The sequence below is a fragment of the Tricharina praecox genome (genome assembly GCF_024521635.1).
Source record: "Tricharina praecox strain CBS 144465 chromosome Unknown BZA05scaffold_16, whole genome shotgun sequence".
In the NCBI taxonomy this organism is placed as follows: Eukaryota; Fungi; Ascomycota; class Pezizomycetes; order Pezizales; family Pyronemataceae; genus Tricharina; species Tricharina praecox.
Window position 1 is genome coordinate 229,330 of NW_026250418.1, and position 12,587 is coordinate 241,916.

Here is a 12,587-nt window from a genome sequence, read left to right on the forward strand (position 1 = left end):
CCTCGGTGTGAGTTGTCACTTTCCGCATCGCATCACGCCGACACACTCCCACACACCCTCCCAGCAAGCAAGCAACCACCACCCACCCCTCCCGCCTGCTGCTGCTGCTGCTGCCTCATCTCCATCCCTCCCTCCTATCCATCCATATCATATCTCCCTGCAGCATCCAGCACTCTATCCGTCCATCGGTGCAAGGCAAAAAAAACGCGTTTCAATATCCGACTGACATAACGCCCACTATTAATTAGCCCACCCACCACCACCACCAGCAGCAGCAGCAGTACCACCCTCATCTCATCACTAGAGCAAACGAAAATACCTAGCTGCGGATTTCCCCTCGTTCTCCTCACCTCACAACACCACCCCCCTCAGATACGAAGTAAACCCCAACACCAGCAGTATAATGTCGGAAGAAGCAGCAGCAACAGGTCGCCCGCCCAGCGCGGCCGCCGTGACCTCGCCCACACCCGCCCGCTCCTTCCGCGACGGCCTCAAAAAGACCACACCGAGCATCAGCGGCCCCGCGCGGCGCCCGGTGTCTAGCATTTCGTCCGGAACAGCCAAGGTCGCCGGGCCGGGGCCGGGCTCGCTAACGCGTAGCAACACGACGGGCACGGGGCTGCAGAAGCCGCCGCTGCGGCCCACGAGCGGTGGGCTTTCCGCGCCTGCACTAAGGAAGGTCCCCTCTGCCACGGGTGTCAAGGATACTGCAGCGACTGCTGCGGCTGGGAAGACCACGTCCACGCCTACTCCCCCGCCAGGCATGAGGAGGACCCCGACGGCCATGGGTAACAGGGCTGCGCCTGGCACCCCGGAGAAGCGACCGCCGAGTGCCGCGGCGAGCAGGAGGGCGTCGTCGATTGCGCCCGGGACCACGGCGGCCACGCAGGGGAAGGGGCCCACCGCGGCGGTTAGTAGTATTGCGGCGCACCGGTCACGGCCGTCGATCTCGAGTACGACCAGCTCGAGTAGCAGGATGTCCGGGGGCGCGGGCGGGAATACGTCCTCGAGCTCGCGGCCGGACGATGCCAGTCCTGTCAAGCCCCGGCTGGCGGGCGCGAATTCCGTCGCCGGCGTCGTCAAGAAGCCGGGCATGGCGCCGCCGCCAGGGAGTGCCAGGTCCGGCTCTGCGTCGTTTGGGCCCGCCGCCGTCAAGGAACTCGAAACCCTCAGGACGAAGTATGCAAACGCCCAGGAGAAGATCGCCGGTATGCAGGGCGAGATCGAGAAGTTGAAGGGTGGTTCCCGTGCCGGTGGAGAGGGTGCGGACGATTTTGTTGTGGTCTCGCCCTCCTCCGAAAATGGTAATGGTAATGGTGATTTGAAGGCGGGTCTCGACGCTGAGGAACTGGAGAAGCTCCACGCTGAGAAGGAGAGTGCGCGCGCGGAGCTCGAGGCGGCAATGCTCGAGTTGGAGGCGAAGGCGAAGCTCGTGAACGACCTGCAGGAGGCCATTGCTACGCTCAAGTCTGAGAAGGAGGAGCAGCCACAGAACGAGACTGGGGACGACGATGCCGAGGAGCTGGCGAAAAAACATGCCGACGAGATGGAGTCGCTCACGGCGCAGTCTGCGAGCAGGGAGAAGGAGCTGCTGGCGAAGATTGCGGACTTCGAGGAGAAGTTGGATAGGCTTACGGCTGCTCATGCTGAGCAGATTGCGAAGCTCATCAGCGAATCTGAAGAGGTAATGAATTACTCCTGTGGTGCGAAGCGGTGTGGGTCTGGGTCTGACGAAAGTGCAATAGGCTGTTAAGGCGGCCGAGTCAAGGGTTTCTACCGATGGAGCTGGTCATGAGGAGGCTATCGCGAAGCTGAACGCTGAGATCGCCGCCGAGAAGGCCGCCGCTGAGGATGCTAATGCCGCGCTTGCGGCGGAGAAGGCCGCTGCCGAGGAGGCCAAGGCTGCACTCGCTGCGGAGAAGGCCACTGCCGACGAACTCAAGAAGGCTCTGGAGGAGGAAGGCGAGAAGCACACCACGCTCCTCGAGAGCCGGCAGCAGGAAATCGAGGGCCTCAGCAGCGTCATCAAGAGTCTCCAGGGCGAACTTCAAAAGGCCTCTGACGACCAGCAGCGGGAATTCGACGAGAAGGTTGCTGAGCTCAAGGCGGAGCATGATGCGCAGATCCTCGATGCTACGGAGAAACTCGGACGTCTTCAGGAATCGCAGCAGGCCGAACTCGAGAAGGGCTCGGAGATCCTTGCGAAGCAGCTGGAGGAAGTTAGGGAGACTATGCAGCGTAAGGAGGCTGAGTACCAGGCGGCCGTCGGGAAGGCGAGGCAGGAGGCTGCGGATCAGATCGAGGAAATCACCAAGGCCCATGAAGCCGAGATTATGATCATCAAACACGAGCACGCCGAAACGCAAAAGTCGCTTGAAGATTCCATCAGCGCCCTCAAGACCGAGATCGCGTCCAGTGCGGGTGAGAAGGAAGAGGTCTGGAGGCAGAAGCTGGCCGATATTGAGGCTGCTAGCGAGGCGGAGACGGCGGCGTTGAAGGCCCAGCTGGAGAGCTTGGAGTCGGAGAGCAAGAAGAGCGGCGAGGAGGTCGAGGCTCTGAAGGCCACCCTTACCGCGTTGAACAGCGACATCACCACCAAGGATAACGATCTGGCGGAGTTGAACGAGCAGCTGAAGAAAACTGCTGAGGATTTGGCTGCAAAGTCACAAGTACGTTCACCCAACTATACGATTGCCGTCATGGATTCGCACTGACTATTTTCTGCAGGAGATCGCCTCTTTGAGTGATGAGCACATCGAGGCGCTCAACGCTCAAGCCGCCGCCCACAAGCAGGAGATCGACACTCTCACCGCCAACATTTCCGAGCAGAGTGACGAGAGGTACGCGGCCCTCAGCACTGAGCACGAGGAGATCCTTGCGAAACTTAATCTTGCGGAAAAGGAGCAGGCCGAACTGCAGGCTGAAATTGTCGCGTACAAGGAGGCTAAAGAGGCGCTCAAGGCTACGCTCGAGGGCGCTCCTACTAAGGAGGAGGTCGAGGCGCTGAAACAGGCTTTGGAAGAGGCGAAGGCCGGAAGCGCCCACGAGATTGAGTCCCTGAAAAAAGCTCTGGTCGAGGCAAGGAGCGAGAGTGCTGCCGAGATCGATGCTCTACACAATTCGCTCGAGGAGGCGAAGAGTGGTAGCGCCGACGAGATAAACGCTCTCCAGAAGGCCCTGACGAATGCGAAGAGCGACAGTGCCGAAGAAATCGAATCATTGCGCAAGGCTTTGGAGGAGGCTACGAGCGGTAGTGCCGAGGAGATGACCAGACTCACCCAAGAGCGCGATGAGGCTGCGAAGGAGGTTACCGAGCTGAAGCAGTCCGTAGCGACTTTGGAGACTCGCATCGCCGCCATCACTGCCGAGAAGGAGCGTCTCGAGGTCGAGAACAAGCAGATCTCGGAGGAGGTGCAGGCGTCGGTCAAGTCTCTCGAGTCGGTTTACACGGCACAGATCGAGGACCTGGACCGCACCGTTGCGTCTCAACGCGAGAAGATCACCGACCTCGAGAAGCGGTTTCTGGAGGGCGATGCCACGAGCGCCGGTCTCGCGGACGAACTCGATCGCGAGCGGTTATCAAAAGGGAGTATCTCCAAGGAACTCGAAGCCGCTGCCCGAGAGGCCGCTACCGCCGAAGCTGCAAAAGCGGACTTGGCTCACCAATTGGAGGCCTTGAGGGAGCAGCTTGCTGCCATCAGCGCGGCCAAGGAGCAGGCGATCGCCGAGGAGAAGGCTGCCAAGAAGGCTGTCGAGTCGCAGCTGGTGGCCTTGTCCGAGGAGTTCTCGGCTACCAAGTCGGCCAGCGAAGGTGCGGTTACAAAGCTTCAGTCGGTCGAGCAGGAGCTTGCCGCTTCCAAGGCTGCCAAGGAGAATACCGCTAGGGAGGTCGAGGAGCTGATGGACCAGCTTTCCGACGTCAAGGCTTCCAAGGACGCCGCCGCCGGAGGATTGTCCGCTCTTGCTGTGGAGCTCGAGCAGGTCAAGAAGGATAAGGAGGCAGCTCTTCAGGCTGTCCAGGCCGATCTGGAGGATGTCCGTGCTCAGCTGAAGGCCGCCGTCGACAATCACGAGTCCACTCAGGCCAAGTTGGTGGAATTGTCCAAGGAGAACGAGAAGGCTGTCTCTGCTGCTCTGGAGACCGTTCAGGCCGAGAGGTTGGCGGCCGACAAGACCCGGAAGGCGCTCGAGGAAAAGCTCGAGGACTTGGAGACCACGCTCAAGGAGAAGGTCAACGTACTTACTAAGCTCGCCGGTGAGCGGGACGAGTATGAACACGAGATCCCCACCCTGAAGCAGAAGCTTGCGCTCGCGGAGTCCATGGTCAACGAGAAGCAGGCGGCCATCCAGAACGTGAGAAACGAGTATGAGTCCAAAGTGAAGGTGCTGGAAGCGGAGTTGTCGGAGGCGAGGATTGCTGCCACAGGATCTGGAGCCGGACCAACCAATGGAGCTGGTGATGCCGAGGTGAGCACACGAACCGGCGATGCTGGAGGTCCCCGTTCGAATCATGATGGTGTGGAAGAGGAAAACGATGCCCTTGCAATTGTCAGATACCCGCTTTTCTGTTTCATGTGGATCATTCTTTTGTGTTGCTTACTGTTTCCCAACACTGCCGCCACCACCACTGCCACATTTGTTGATTGGAAGCGGAAGCTAACGGCTGTGCAGATCTCGAGGATAAGCAACGACATCCGGGTGCTCGATAATATGAACCAGGACATGCAGGAGGACGCGAAGAGGTTAACACTCTTTTCTTGGTTGCTCTTTTAGTCTCTCACTGATGTCTTGCTGTATAGGGCAATAGAGGCGCTGCAAAAGATACCCGGAACCGAGAAGCTGGTGGATGCGGTTGAATAGCTCGCGTTGTTCTGGCTATGAAGACGGTCCCCATGACTTTATTTTTCCTTCCTTCCTTCGTTTCTTTGATCCCTGTGGATATAGGAGTCCTTTTTTCTTTTTGTGCTTCTTCGCGTCTTCGGGGTTTCCGAGTTCGTTGGGGAAAATGGACTTGGGTTAACGTTTTCTTTCGGTTCTTCTTCTTTTCGATTCTTTGATTTTTTTATTTAATGAACGGTTTTCCCTTTTCCCTTTTCCCTTTTCCCCTGTGTTCTTGTTGTAATTTGTCGCCTGTTTGTCATGACATGAACTCGTCACGTAATATCTCCATTTCTGTGTATTTACTATTTTTCTTTTCTTTTCTTTTCTTCTTCTTCTGTGTTCTTTAGGGGTTTTGTTATGCTCGAGATGATACACTACATGCATATGTTACTGCGCTGTCTGTTTGGGATGTTTTGAACTTGATGCATCGGCGGGACGGGCTTGTGTTGTTATGGCCTATAGTATGGATAATGGCCCTATGATGGCCCTATGAGGAAGTGAAGATAGACTTTGATATCATGGATTCATGGGATTCATGGGCGGTTTCAACTTTCAATGGAAGATCGATATCCAAATTAGTTTCCCGCTCCACAATGATGTCCTGCACGCCAAGCCTCGCCTGTCAACCACATTCCCAAGCTCGAGCTCCATCATCCCGGTCGTCTTCCCGCAACTCTACTTCCACCGCACCTGAGCACCTCCCCGCGCCTCGACAATGACCGACACAGTGCGCATAGTCGTCTGCGGCGACGAAGGTCTCTCCCCTGGCCGTCCCTTTACTTTACTTAGCTGACACCTTCAGGCACGGGCAAAAGCTCCCTCATAACCTGCCTGGTGAAAGACCACTTCCGACCAACCAAGATCCAGCCAACGCTTCCGGCGTTAACAATCAGCGCACCGTCCGGCGTGTCCACAACCATAATCGACACCTCCTCGCTCCCACAGGAGCGGAACACGCTCCGCAAGGAGATCCGGCGCAGCAACGTGATCTGCCTTGTGTACAGTGACCACTACAGCTACGAGCGGGTATCGCTATTCTGGCTGCCGTACTTCCGCGGCCTCGGCGTCAACCTTCCCGTGGTACTGTGCGCAAATAAGAGCGATCTGTATCCCGGCGTTGGCGCGGATGTCGAGGCAGAAACGAGGAAGGAAATGATGCCCATTATGGTCGAGTTCAAGGAGATTGACTCGTGCATTAGGGCCAGTGCCAAGGAGTTGAGGAATGTTAATGAGGTATGGGACTTCTGGAGGGGGAGGAGGGGGAGGGGGGGAGGGAGGGCGCGGCTGATGTGTGTGGCGGGGGGCAGTTGTTTTATCTTTGTCAGCGCGCAGTCACACATCCCATTGCGCCGCTCTATGACTCCAAAGAACAGAATTTGAAGCCGGCGGCGACGGCGGCGCTGCAGAGGATTTTTTGTGGGTAGTTCTACTGCTGGAGGGAATGGTTGTTGTTTGTTGGGCTAATGGGTGTTGCTGTGCTGGTAGTTCTCTGCGATCGAGACCAGGACGGTCTGCTCAACGACAAGGAGATACAGGACTTCCAGACCAAGTGTTTTGGCAAGCCACTGGCACCCGACGACCTCGAGGAGATCAAGACGCTTATCCGGAAGACGTCGCCGGAGTCTGCCACCGAGGAGGGGATAGACGGGCGGGGGTTCATCCTGCTGAACAAGATCTTTGCCGAGAAGGGGCGACACGAGACTATATGGAGCATCCTGCGGACGTTCCACTACACCGACTCGCTGAGCCTGAAGGACAGCTTCCTGCACCCGAAATTCGAGGTGCCACCGGGAGCATCCGCGGAGCTGTCGCCGATCGGATACCGGTTCTTTGTAGATCTGTTCCTGCTATTCGACAAAGACAACGACGGCGGCCTCAACGAGTCCGAGCTCAGCGCGCTCTTTGCGCCCACCCCCGGTCTTCCCGCCTCCTGGATAGAACGCGGCTTCCCGTCCTCCACCGTCCGCTCCGAGGCCGGCCATATCACCCTCCAGGGCTGGCTGGCACAGTGGTCAATGACCACCTTCCAGTCCCCCGCCACAACGCTCGAATACCTCGCCTACCTCGGCTTCGACAGTCACTCGAAGTCCGGTACCGCGGCGGCGTTAAAACTGACGAAGCCACGACGGCGCAAGCGGCGGCAAGGAAAGGTCGAGCGCAACGTAGTCCTCTGCTACGTCCTCGGCTCGTCAGGCTGCGGCAAGAGCACATTGCTGGACGCATTTCTGAACCGGCCGTTCTCGCCGACCTACAACCCGACGATCAAGCCACGCACCGCCGTCAACAGCGTCGAGCTGCAGGGCGGAAAACAGTGCTACCTGATACTAGAGGAGCTCGGCGAGCTCGAACCAGCAATCCTCGAGAATAAGGCAAAGCTGAGCGAGTGCGATGTCGTCTGCTACGCTTACGACTCGAGTAATCCAGACTCGTTCGCGCACGTGGCTGAGCTACGGGTACTCCCCCCCCTCTCCCCCGCCCCCACAAGAGCGCACCACTAACCGCAGCAGAGTAAACACCCGCACCTCGACGACCTCCCTGCGGTGTACGCCGCGCTAAAGGCGGACTTGGACAAGACGACGCAGCGGTTTACGCAGCAGCCGGAGGAGTACACGCGGGACCTAGGTATGTCGGCGCCGCTGCACGTGTCGACGACGTGGACGAGCGTGAGCGAGCTGTGGGCGAACGTGGCGGAGGCCGCGCTGTCCCCCGGCATGGCCAGTCCACGCACCGAGCCCGAGAGGGCTGATAGGACCAATCTGTGGATTGCTGGCGGCGTGGCGGCTGCGGCTGCGGTCGTGGCGGGCGTCGCGTGGAAGAGGACTGCGTAGACTGCGTAAGGCTTGGGAAGGGGGCTAATGTACTATTGGTAATGAATGGCCCTCAGATGAGGTATTGACACTCCTGGGGGTCAGGGCAAAAAGGGCAAAAATGATCACTACAGGGGTCGAACCTGTGACCTTGGCGTTGCACACTGGATGTATTAGCACCACGCTCTAACCAACTGAGCTAAGCGACCTTGATTGAGTGCTCACACCGTCTGCCAATTATAACACCATTTTTACGCTCCACGACTTGAATAGATATTCCAAAATCCTTCTATATTCCCCGTTCCCCCACCCAACAACACAACAACACTAGCACTTACTCACTCACTCAGGAAAACATGCACTTTCCCTCACCCTCACCCTCACCCCCCATAAACCGGAGTCCGTCCGTCCCAGTCCAAGTCCAAGTCCATCGCACAGATTACGGCGTAAAATGCAACAAGAAAATTACAAAGGAAAAGAAAAAATAAGAAAAAAGAGAACAGTATGGTATATTAGGTGTCAAGGAAAACAAAAAAAGTATAGAAAAAGTAGAACACCAGCCGACAAAAAAAACACGAAGGAAAAGGAAAATTCAAGAGAAGGACTGTGAGCTCGAAGCAGAATAATAACGAAAAAAAGGGTAGAAAATTAAAGCTGAACACGCGCAAACGATCGATCGATTATCCCATCCTTTACGGGGCGACAGGAGTAGGAGCGGGAGCAGCAGGAGCCTGGACGGGAGCAGCGGCGGCTGCGGCGGCGGCGGCGGGAGCAGCAGCAGCAACAGCAGCAGCAGGAGCCTCCTCCTCCTTCTTCTCCTCCTCTTTGGGCTCCTGAGCAGGCGCGGCAAGGACTATTGGCGAAACCTCTACTGGCGGGGCGGCGGCGGCAGCAGCAGCAGGAGCAGTCGCGGGGAGTTCCGCACTCTGCGCATCGATGGGAGCAGCGGCTGGGGCGGCGGGAGCTGTCGTGTCACACCAACCGTCAGCACCAACATCCATCTTCGATCTGGCCAATCACGCGCGCACTGGAGCCTGGGGGAGCTGGGGGAGGGGGGTTGCGTACTCTCTTCTGTAACAGCCTCAGCAGCGGCCGCGGCGGGTGCTGCCTCAGCAGCTGCGGCGGCCTCCACAGCGGGCTCCTCGGTCTTCTTGGACTTCTTCTTCCTGCCCAAAAGGCTACGCCCGAGGCGCTTCAGGAGGTTCATGGCATTCGGGGGCTGCGGATCGGTCAGTGACGCGTTCGCAGTGCGTAAGAACGGGTGAGAGAACTCACAACTCCAGGCATCTTGACTGTGGTGTGTTGTAAAAGGGGTGTTGTGTTGAGGTACGGTATTAAGAGTCGCAAGTGGTGGTGGTGTTGCCGGTGAAGAAGACGAAGTGAAGAAGTGTGAAGAGGAGGAAGGTGAAGGCAAGGAATGTGAAGAAACAAGAATAAGAACAAGAACTGGAGACAAGAAGACAGGAAGAAGTAGGGAAGGGGTGGGTGTGTGTGTGGTTTATTTGAGGGGGGTGTGAGAGCGAACGCTGGGAGATTTGGAGAACGAGATGGGATTGGCTTTTGCAGGGATGATTGCACTAACAGCTACCTGGGAGGCGAAGCACCAATCGGGGGAGGGTCCTGGAGCATGGTGATGTTAGCTGTTGCAGTGAGCACCTCGCCTCCAGCAGCAGGGACTGATGTCAGTAACGTTATTTCTGACGTTAACTCTACTGCGACGACGGTGGTGACGACGGTGACAAGGAGGACGGGGACTCTGTTTCTCTCCATTCTTCAGCTTCGCGACGGACCCTGAGACTGAGATTGGCCGTGTACGGGACAGGACCCTGATCCCGATCCCGCCGGTGCTCAAGTACAGGGATACAGTCAAACGGTACGGATGTGTCAGAGAAAGATGAAGGGAAACAAAACATCAACATTCTTCATGGATTTCAGTGGCACGGCACGGTATCTGGTACATACACAGTGGATCCATGGATTTATCCAACATTACGAAGTCAAAGTCAAAGTACTCGGACACGCACAGCTTCTTGCAGTGGATCATAACTACTCTGGGCCAAATCCACCACAATTGCCAATTTGCATCAGAATCGACGCTGAACGCGTACGACGAATAACGAATAACGAACACCGCCGAAACGGTTCACTTGACACCGGAATGTGGACAGCGAACGACGATCTGACAGAATCTAGTAATGTACCACCCTCCCCCCCCCCCCCGGCCCACCGCGATAACTTAGCATCATTCAAAGAAAACGAGCGGAGGAAAAAGATGTCGGTAAGTCACTCTCGCTTTCCGTATACCTATCGTCACCATTATCATCCATCGCGCTCCCGCCCCATCGATTGTGCATCACCATGCTGCAGGAATTCTCTTCTCGCACATAGTCTGCCTTAGCCCCGATCCGAAATAAGATGAAGAAAATCGAAAAAGCAAAGAAAATAGACACCGTGTTTGGAAGAATTAAAGAAAAACATAATGTGAAGGAATCAACGGAATTATACAAACTCCTGTTTTGGTGTGGTAGACTCCGGCCCATAAAGTAGGAGCTATCGTACAGACATCGTGTACCCGGATAAATGTTGAACTCGTTTACTCTTCGTCCTCGGCTTGCTGGTAAATATGCTTTCCTCTGGTAACGTCTTTCCTCATGGGCTGACCAGAGCCTGTGAATCCAACTGTATACCCCCCCCCCACCGTATGTCAGCGCAGCACTTTCATCGAACGCAAGAAAACGAGGTCAACCGAAACGTAGACGTACCCCGCCCGTGCACACTATCCGGTGTCCTGAACATGCTCGCCTCGCCGATCCTCTTTGTCTTCCCCATCTTCCCCTTAACACCCTTCGCCGCAAAGTCCTGCCACTTCTTTTGCCCGGCCTCCAGCACCTTCTTCTGCTCGAGCTTCCTCCCCTTCTTCGCGGGCTTCTGCGACGCATCGGCGCCGAGTTGATCCCTCCTCGCCTCGGCTAACTCCGCATTTATCGCCGCGGGTTGCGAGATCACCGCACCACCGTTCGGAGTCGCATTGCCACCCGTAGGCGTAGCCGGGGAATCCAGCTTCCTCTTCTTACTCGCGTTGCCGGCCGGCTTGATATCCTTCGGGTACAGCTGCTCGGTGACATTGTACTGGGTGAATTTGACGAGGTACACGGGATTCTTGAGGGAGCCCGTCACTGAGGTAATCCGCGCTGGGTATAGCTGGTTATCACCGCTCGTCCATCGCGCCAGAACGTTGTCACCAACTGCATATGTACTACCACCACTACCACTTCCCGACTCGTTCGTCGCATTCGCATCGTATTTGCCGCTGCTATGGTGGACCGGTGTGCTGCTGTGGTTGTTGTTGTTGTGGTTGTTGTGGTCGTTGGGCGTGCTGTTGTACGCGCCGGCGCCGCTCTGCTCCGCAAGAACGGACTCCGTCAGCGAGATGGCTTCCTTCAGCTCTGCGATGAGAGATTGGAGTTCGGCGTTGTCTGGATCGGTCTTCAGGGCAGCTTCGACTGACTCGAGCTAGCACACACACAACACACACACACATCGTCAGTTCCCATCCATCCCACGTGTGGCGCGCAAAGGGGGAGGGGGAGGGGGAGGAAACTTACCTGCAGCTGGTATTCTTTGAGTTCTTCTGCAGACATGGTTGCGCGAGTATGTGGGGAGGGAGGGGTAGGTGGGGGAGAGGGGAATGTACGTGATGTGATGTACGTGATGTGTGTGAGTGAGGGCGTGTGAGTTTGGTGAAGGTGGATGGTTTTGCGTCGGTGAATACCTTCCTCGCCTCTGGGCTTGGACGACCCAGTCAAGCTCTGCGCCAAGCCACGTTATACGTGCGGAGCCGCAAAGTTTGAGCTAGCCAGACGTAACTAACCAGACGGAGTCGGACTCGGACATCGATATCATGATTTCCATCTCGGCTGGTCACCGATCGGCTTCCGGACTTGGAAAACTCTACCCTACGGTACGGTGAAGGGAAGACGATAGCTCTGTCAGCGCACATATAAACTAATTCGCTGGTTTGAATAACTCTTACGAGGGCCCACTCTACTGGTAACATATCTTTTCAATGTGCTCTCGTCCATCTCTTTCCTCCTCATGCTCCTCCTCCTCCTCCTCCTTCTGAACTCCCATCCCCTTCTCCCTCCAAGCTCATCCTCATCTCATCCTCCACCTTTCCTCCTCATTCTCTGCTCTTCACCTCTTCCTTCCCTTCCCATTCTTTCCTCTTTTATGGCTAGTGACGCCGCGGTAAGTACCGCCTAGCGTAGCTCCGCTCCGCGTAATTACTCGAACATACGGCGCTTATGAGCATGAGCACCAGCGGCGTCAGACTCCAGATTCTTCTGGAAATTGGGAAGAATCCGACACATATCCACGGTGCCTTCCCATACACTTTCCAGTGTCAGAAGCGACATCGCCGACCTCCAGTGAGGCGTTCAGACTAAAACGCGCCAACTGAGCGTCTAGTCAGGATGGTCGTGTTTATGATAGATACACATCGTTGTATGAGGTGGGGTGGCGTTTCAAACACGTAGGAGTACTCGAGTAGTTGCTCGCACGATGCAACAGGTTGCTTAGTCACGGCAGCCTGGGGAGGGTGGGCATTGGGAGCCTGGAGGGAGTGTGGGAGTGAGGGAATCTGTGCCAAGAGCATGAAGAAATAAATCCCAAATTCTGACCGTTATTCTGGCGGTGAAACATCCATACAAGTTAACGGTACTCTCCATAGCTATTGAACGAATGGAGCATCCCCGGGCCTCCATGTGCATTGTGAATTCTAGACCCTGAATGCGTCCAGCATCGGTACTCCATGTATTCATCCGCCGCCTTCCCTCACATCATCCCTCCCATCCATCCCTCCATCCACATCCACATCCACATCCACATCCACATCCACAT

General features: G+C 56.4%; 5 protein-coding genes and 1 non-coding gene across 6 annotated transcripts; 4 read left to right on the forward strand and 2 right to left on the reverse strand.

Moving 5' to 3' along the window:
* The first annotated feature begins 195 nt into the window (after nt 1-195).
* BZA05DRAFT_75520 (uncharacterized protein) lies at nt 196-3,136 on the forward strand. The gene is made up of 4 exons (XM_051488605.1): nt 196-1,684; nt 1,746-2,669; nt 2,728-2,840; nt 2,902-3,136. The coding sequence occupies exons 1-4, from the start codon at nt 404-406 to the stop codon at nt 3,005-3,007; spliced, it is 2,424 nt and encodes an 807-aa protein (XP_051338384.1). The 5' UTR covers nt 196-403; the 3' UTR covers nt 3,008-3,136.
* BZA05DRAFT_75535 (uncharacterized protein) lies at nt 3,137-4,965 on the forward strand. Its single transcript, XM_051488606.1, has 2 exons — nt 3,137-4,742; nt 4,800-4,965. The coding sequence occupies exons 1-2, from the start codon at nt 3,265-3,267 to the stop codon at nt 4,858-4,860; spliced, it is 1,539 nt and encodes a 512-aa protein (XP_051338385.1). The 5' UTR covers nt 3,137-3,264; the 3' UTR covers nt 4,861-4,965.
* Nucleotides 4,966-5,463: 498 nt separating this feature from the next.
* On the forward strand, nt 5,464-7,884 carry BZA05DRAFT_430586 (mitochondrial Rho GTPase 1). Its single transcript, XM_051486162.1, has 5 exons — nt 5,464-5,636; nt 5,684-6,114; nt 6,189-6,297; nt 6,367-7,334; nt 7,389-7,884. Exons 1-5 carry the CDS (start codon nt 5,597-5,599, stop codon nt 7,707-7,709), a joined length of 1,869 nt encoding a protein of 622 aa, XP_051338386.1. The 5' UTR covers nt 5,464-5,596; the 3' UTR covers nt 7,710-7,884.
* Nucleotides 7,811-7,897, reverse strand: BZA05DRAFT_t215. The gene has a single exon. It is a non-coding gene; the product is annotated as a tRNA-Ile (tRNA).
* Nucleotides 7,898-8,398: 501 nt separating this feature from the next.
* BZA05DRAFT_401371 (uncharacterized protein) lies at nt 8,399-9,309 on the forward strand. Its single transcript, XM_051483979.1, has 3 exons — nt 8,399-8,652; nt 8,754-8,907; nt 8,964-9,309. Exons 1-3 carry the CDS (start codon nt 8,625-8,627, stop codon nt 9,055-9,057), a joined length of 276 nt encoding a protein of 91 aa, XP_051338387.1. The 5' UTR covers nt 8,399-8,624; the 3' UTR covers nt 9,058-9,309.
* A 595-nt stretch (nt 9,310-9,904) lies between these two features.
* Nucleotides 9,905-11,448, reverse strand: BZA05DRAFT_401378 (uncharacterized protein). The gene is made up of 3 exons (XM_051483980.1): nt 11,294-11,448; nt 10,451-11,201; nt 9,905-10,367 (listed from the first exon to the last, which is right to left on the reverse strand). The coding sequence occupies exons 1-3, from the start codon at nt 11,327-11,329 to the stop codon at nt 10,282-10,284; spliced, it is 873 nt and encodes a 290-aa protein (XP_051338388.1). The 5' UTR covers nt 11,330-11,448; the 3' UTR covers nt 9,905-10,281.
* Between the last annotated feature and the right edge of the window lie 1,139 nt (nt 11,449-12,587).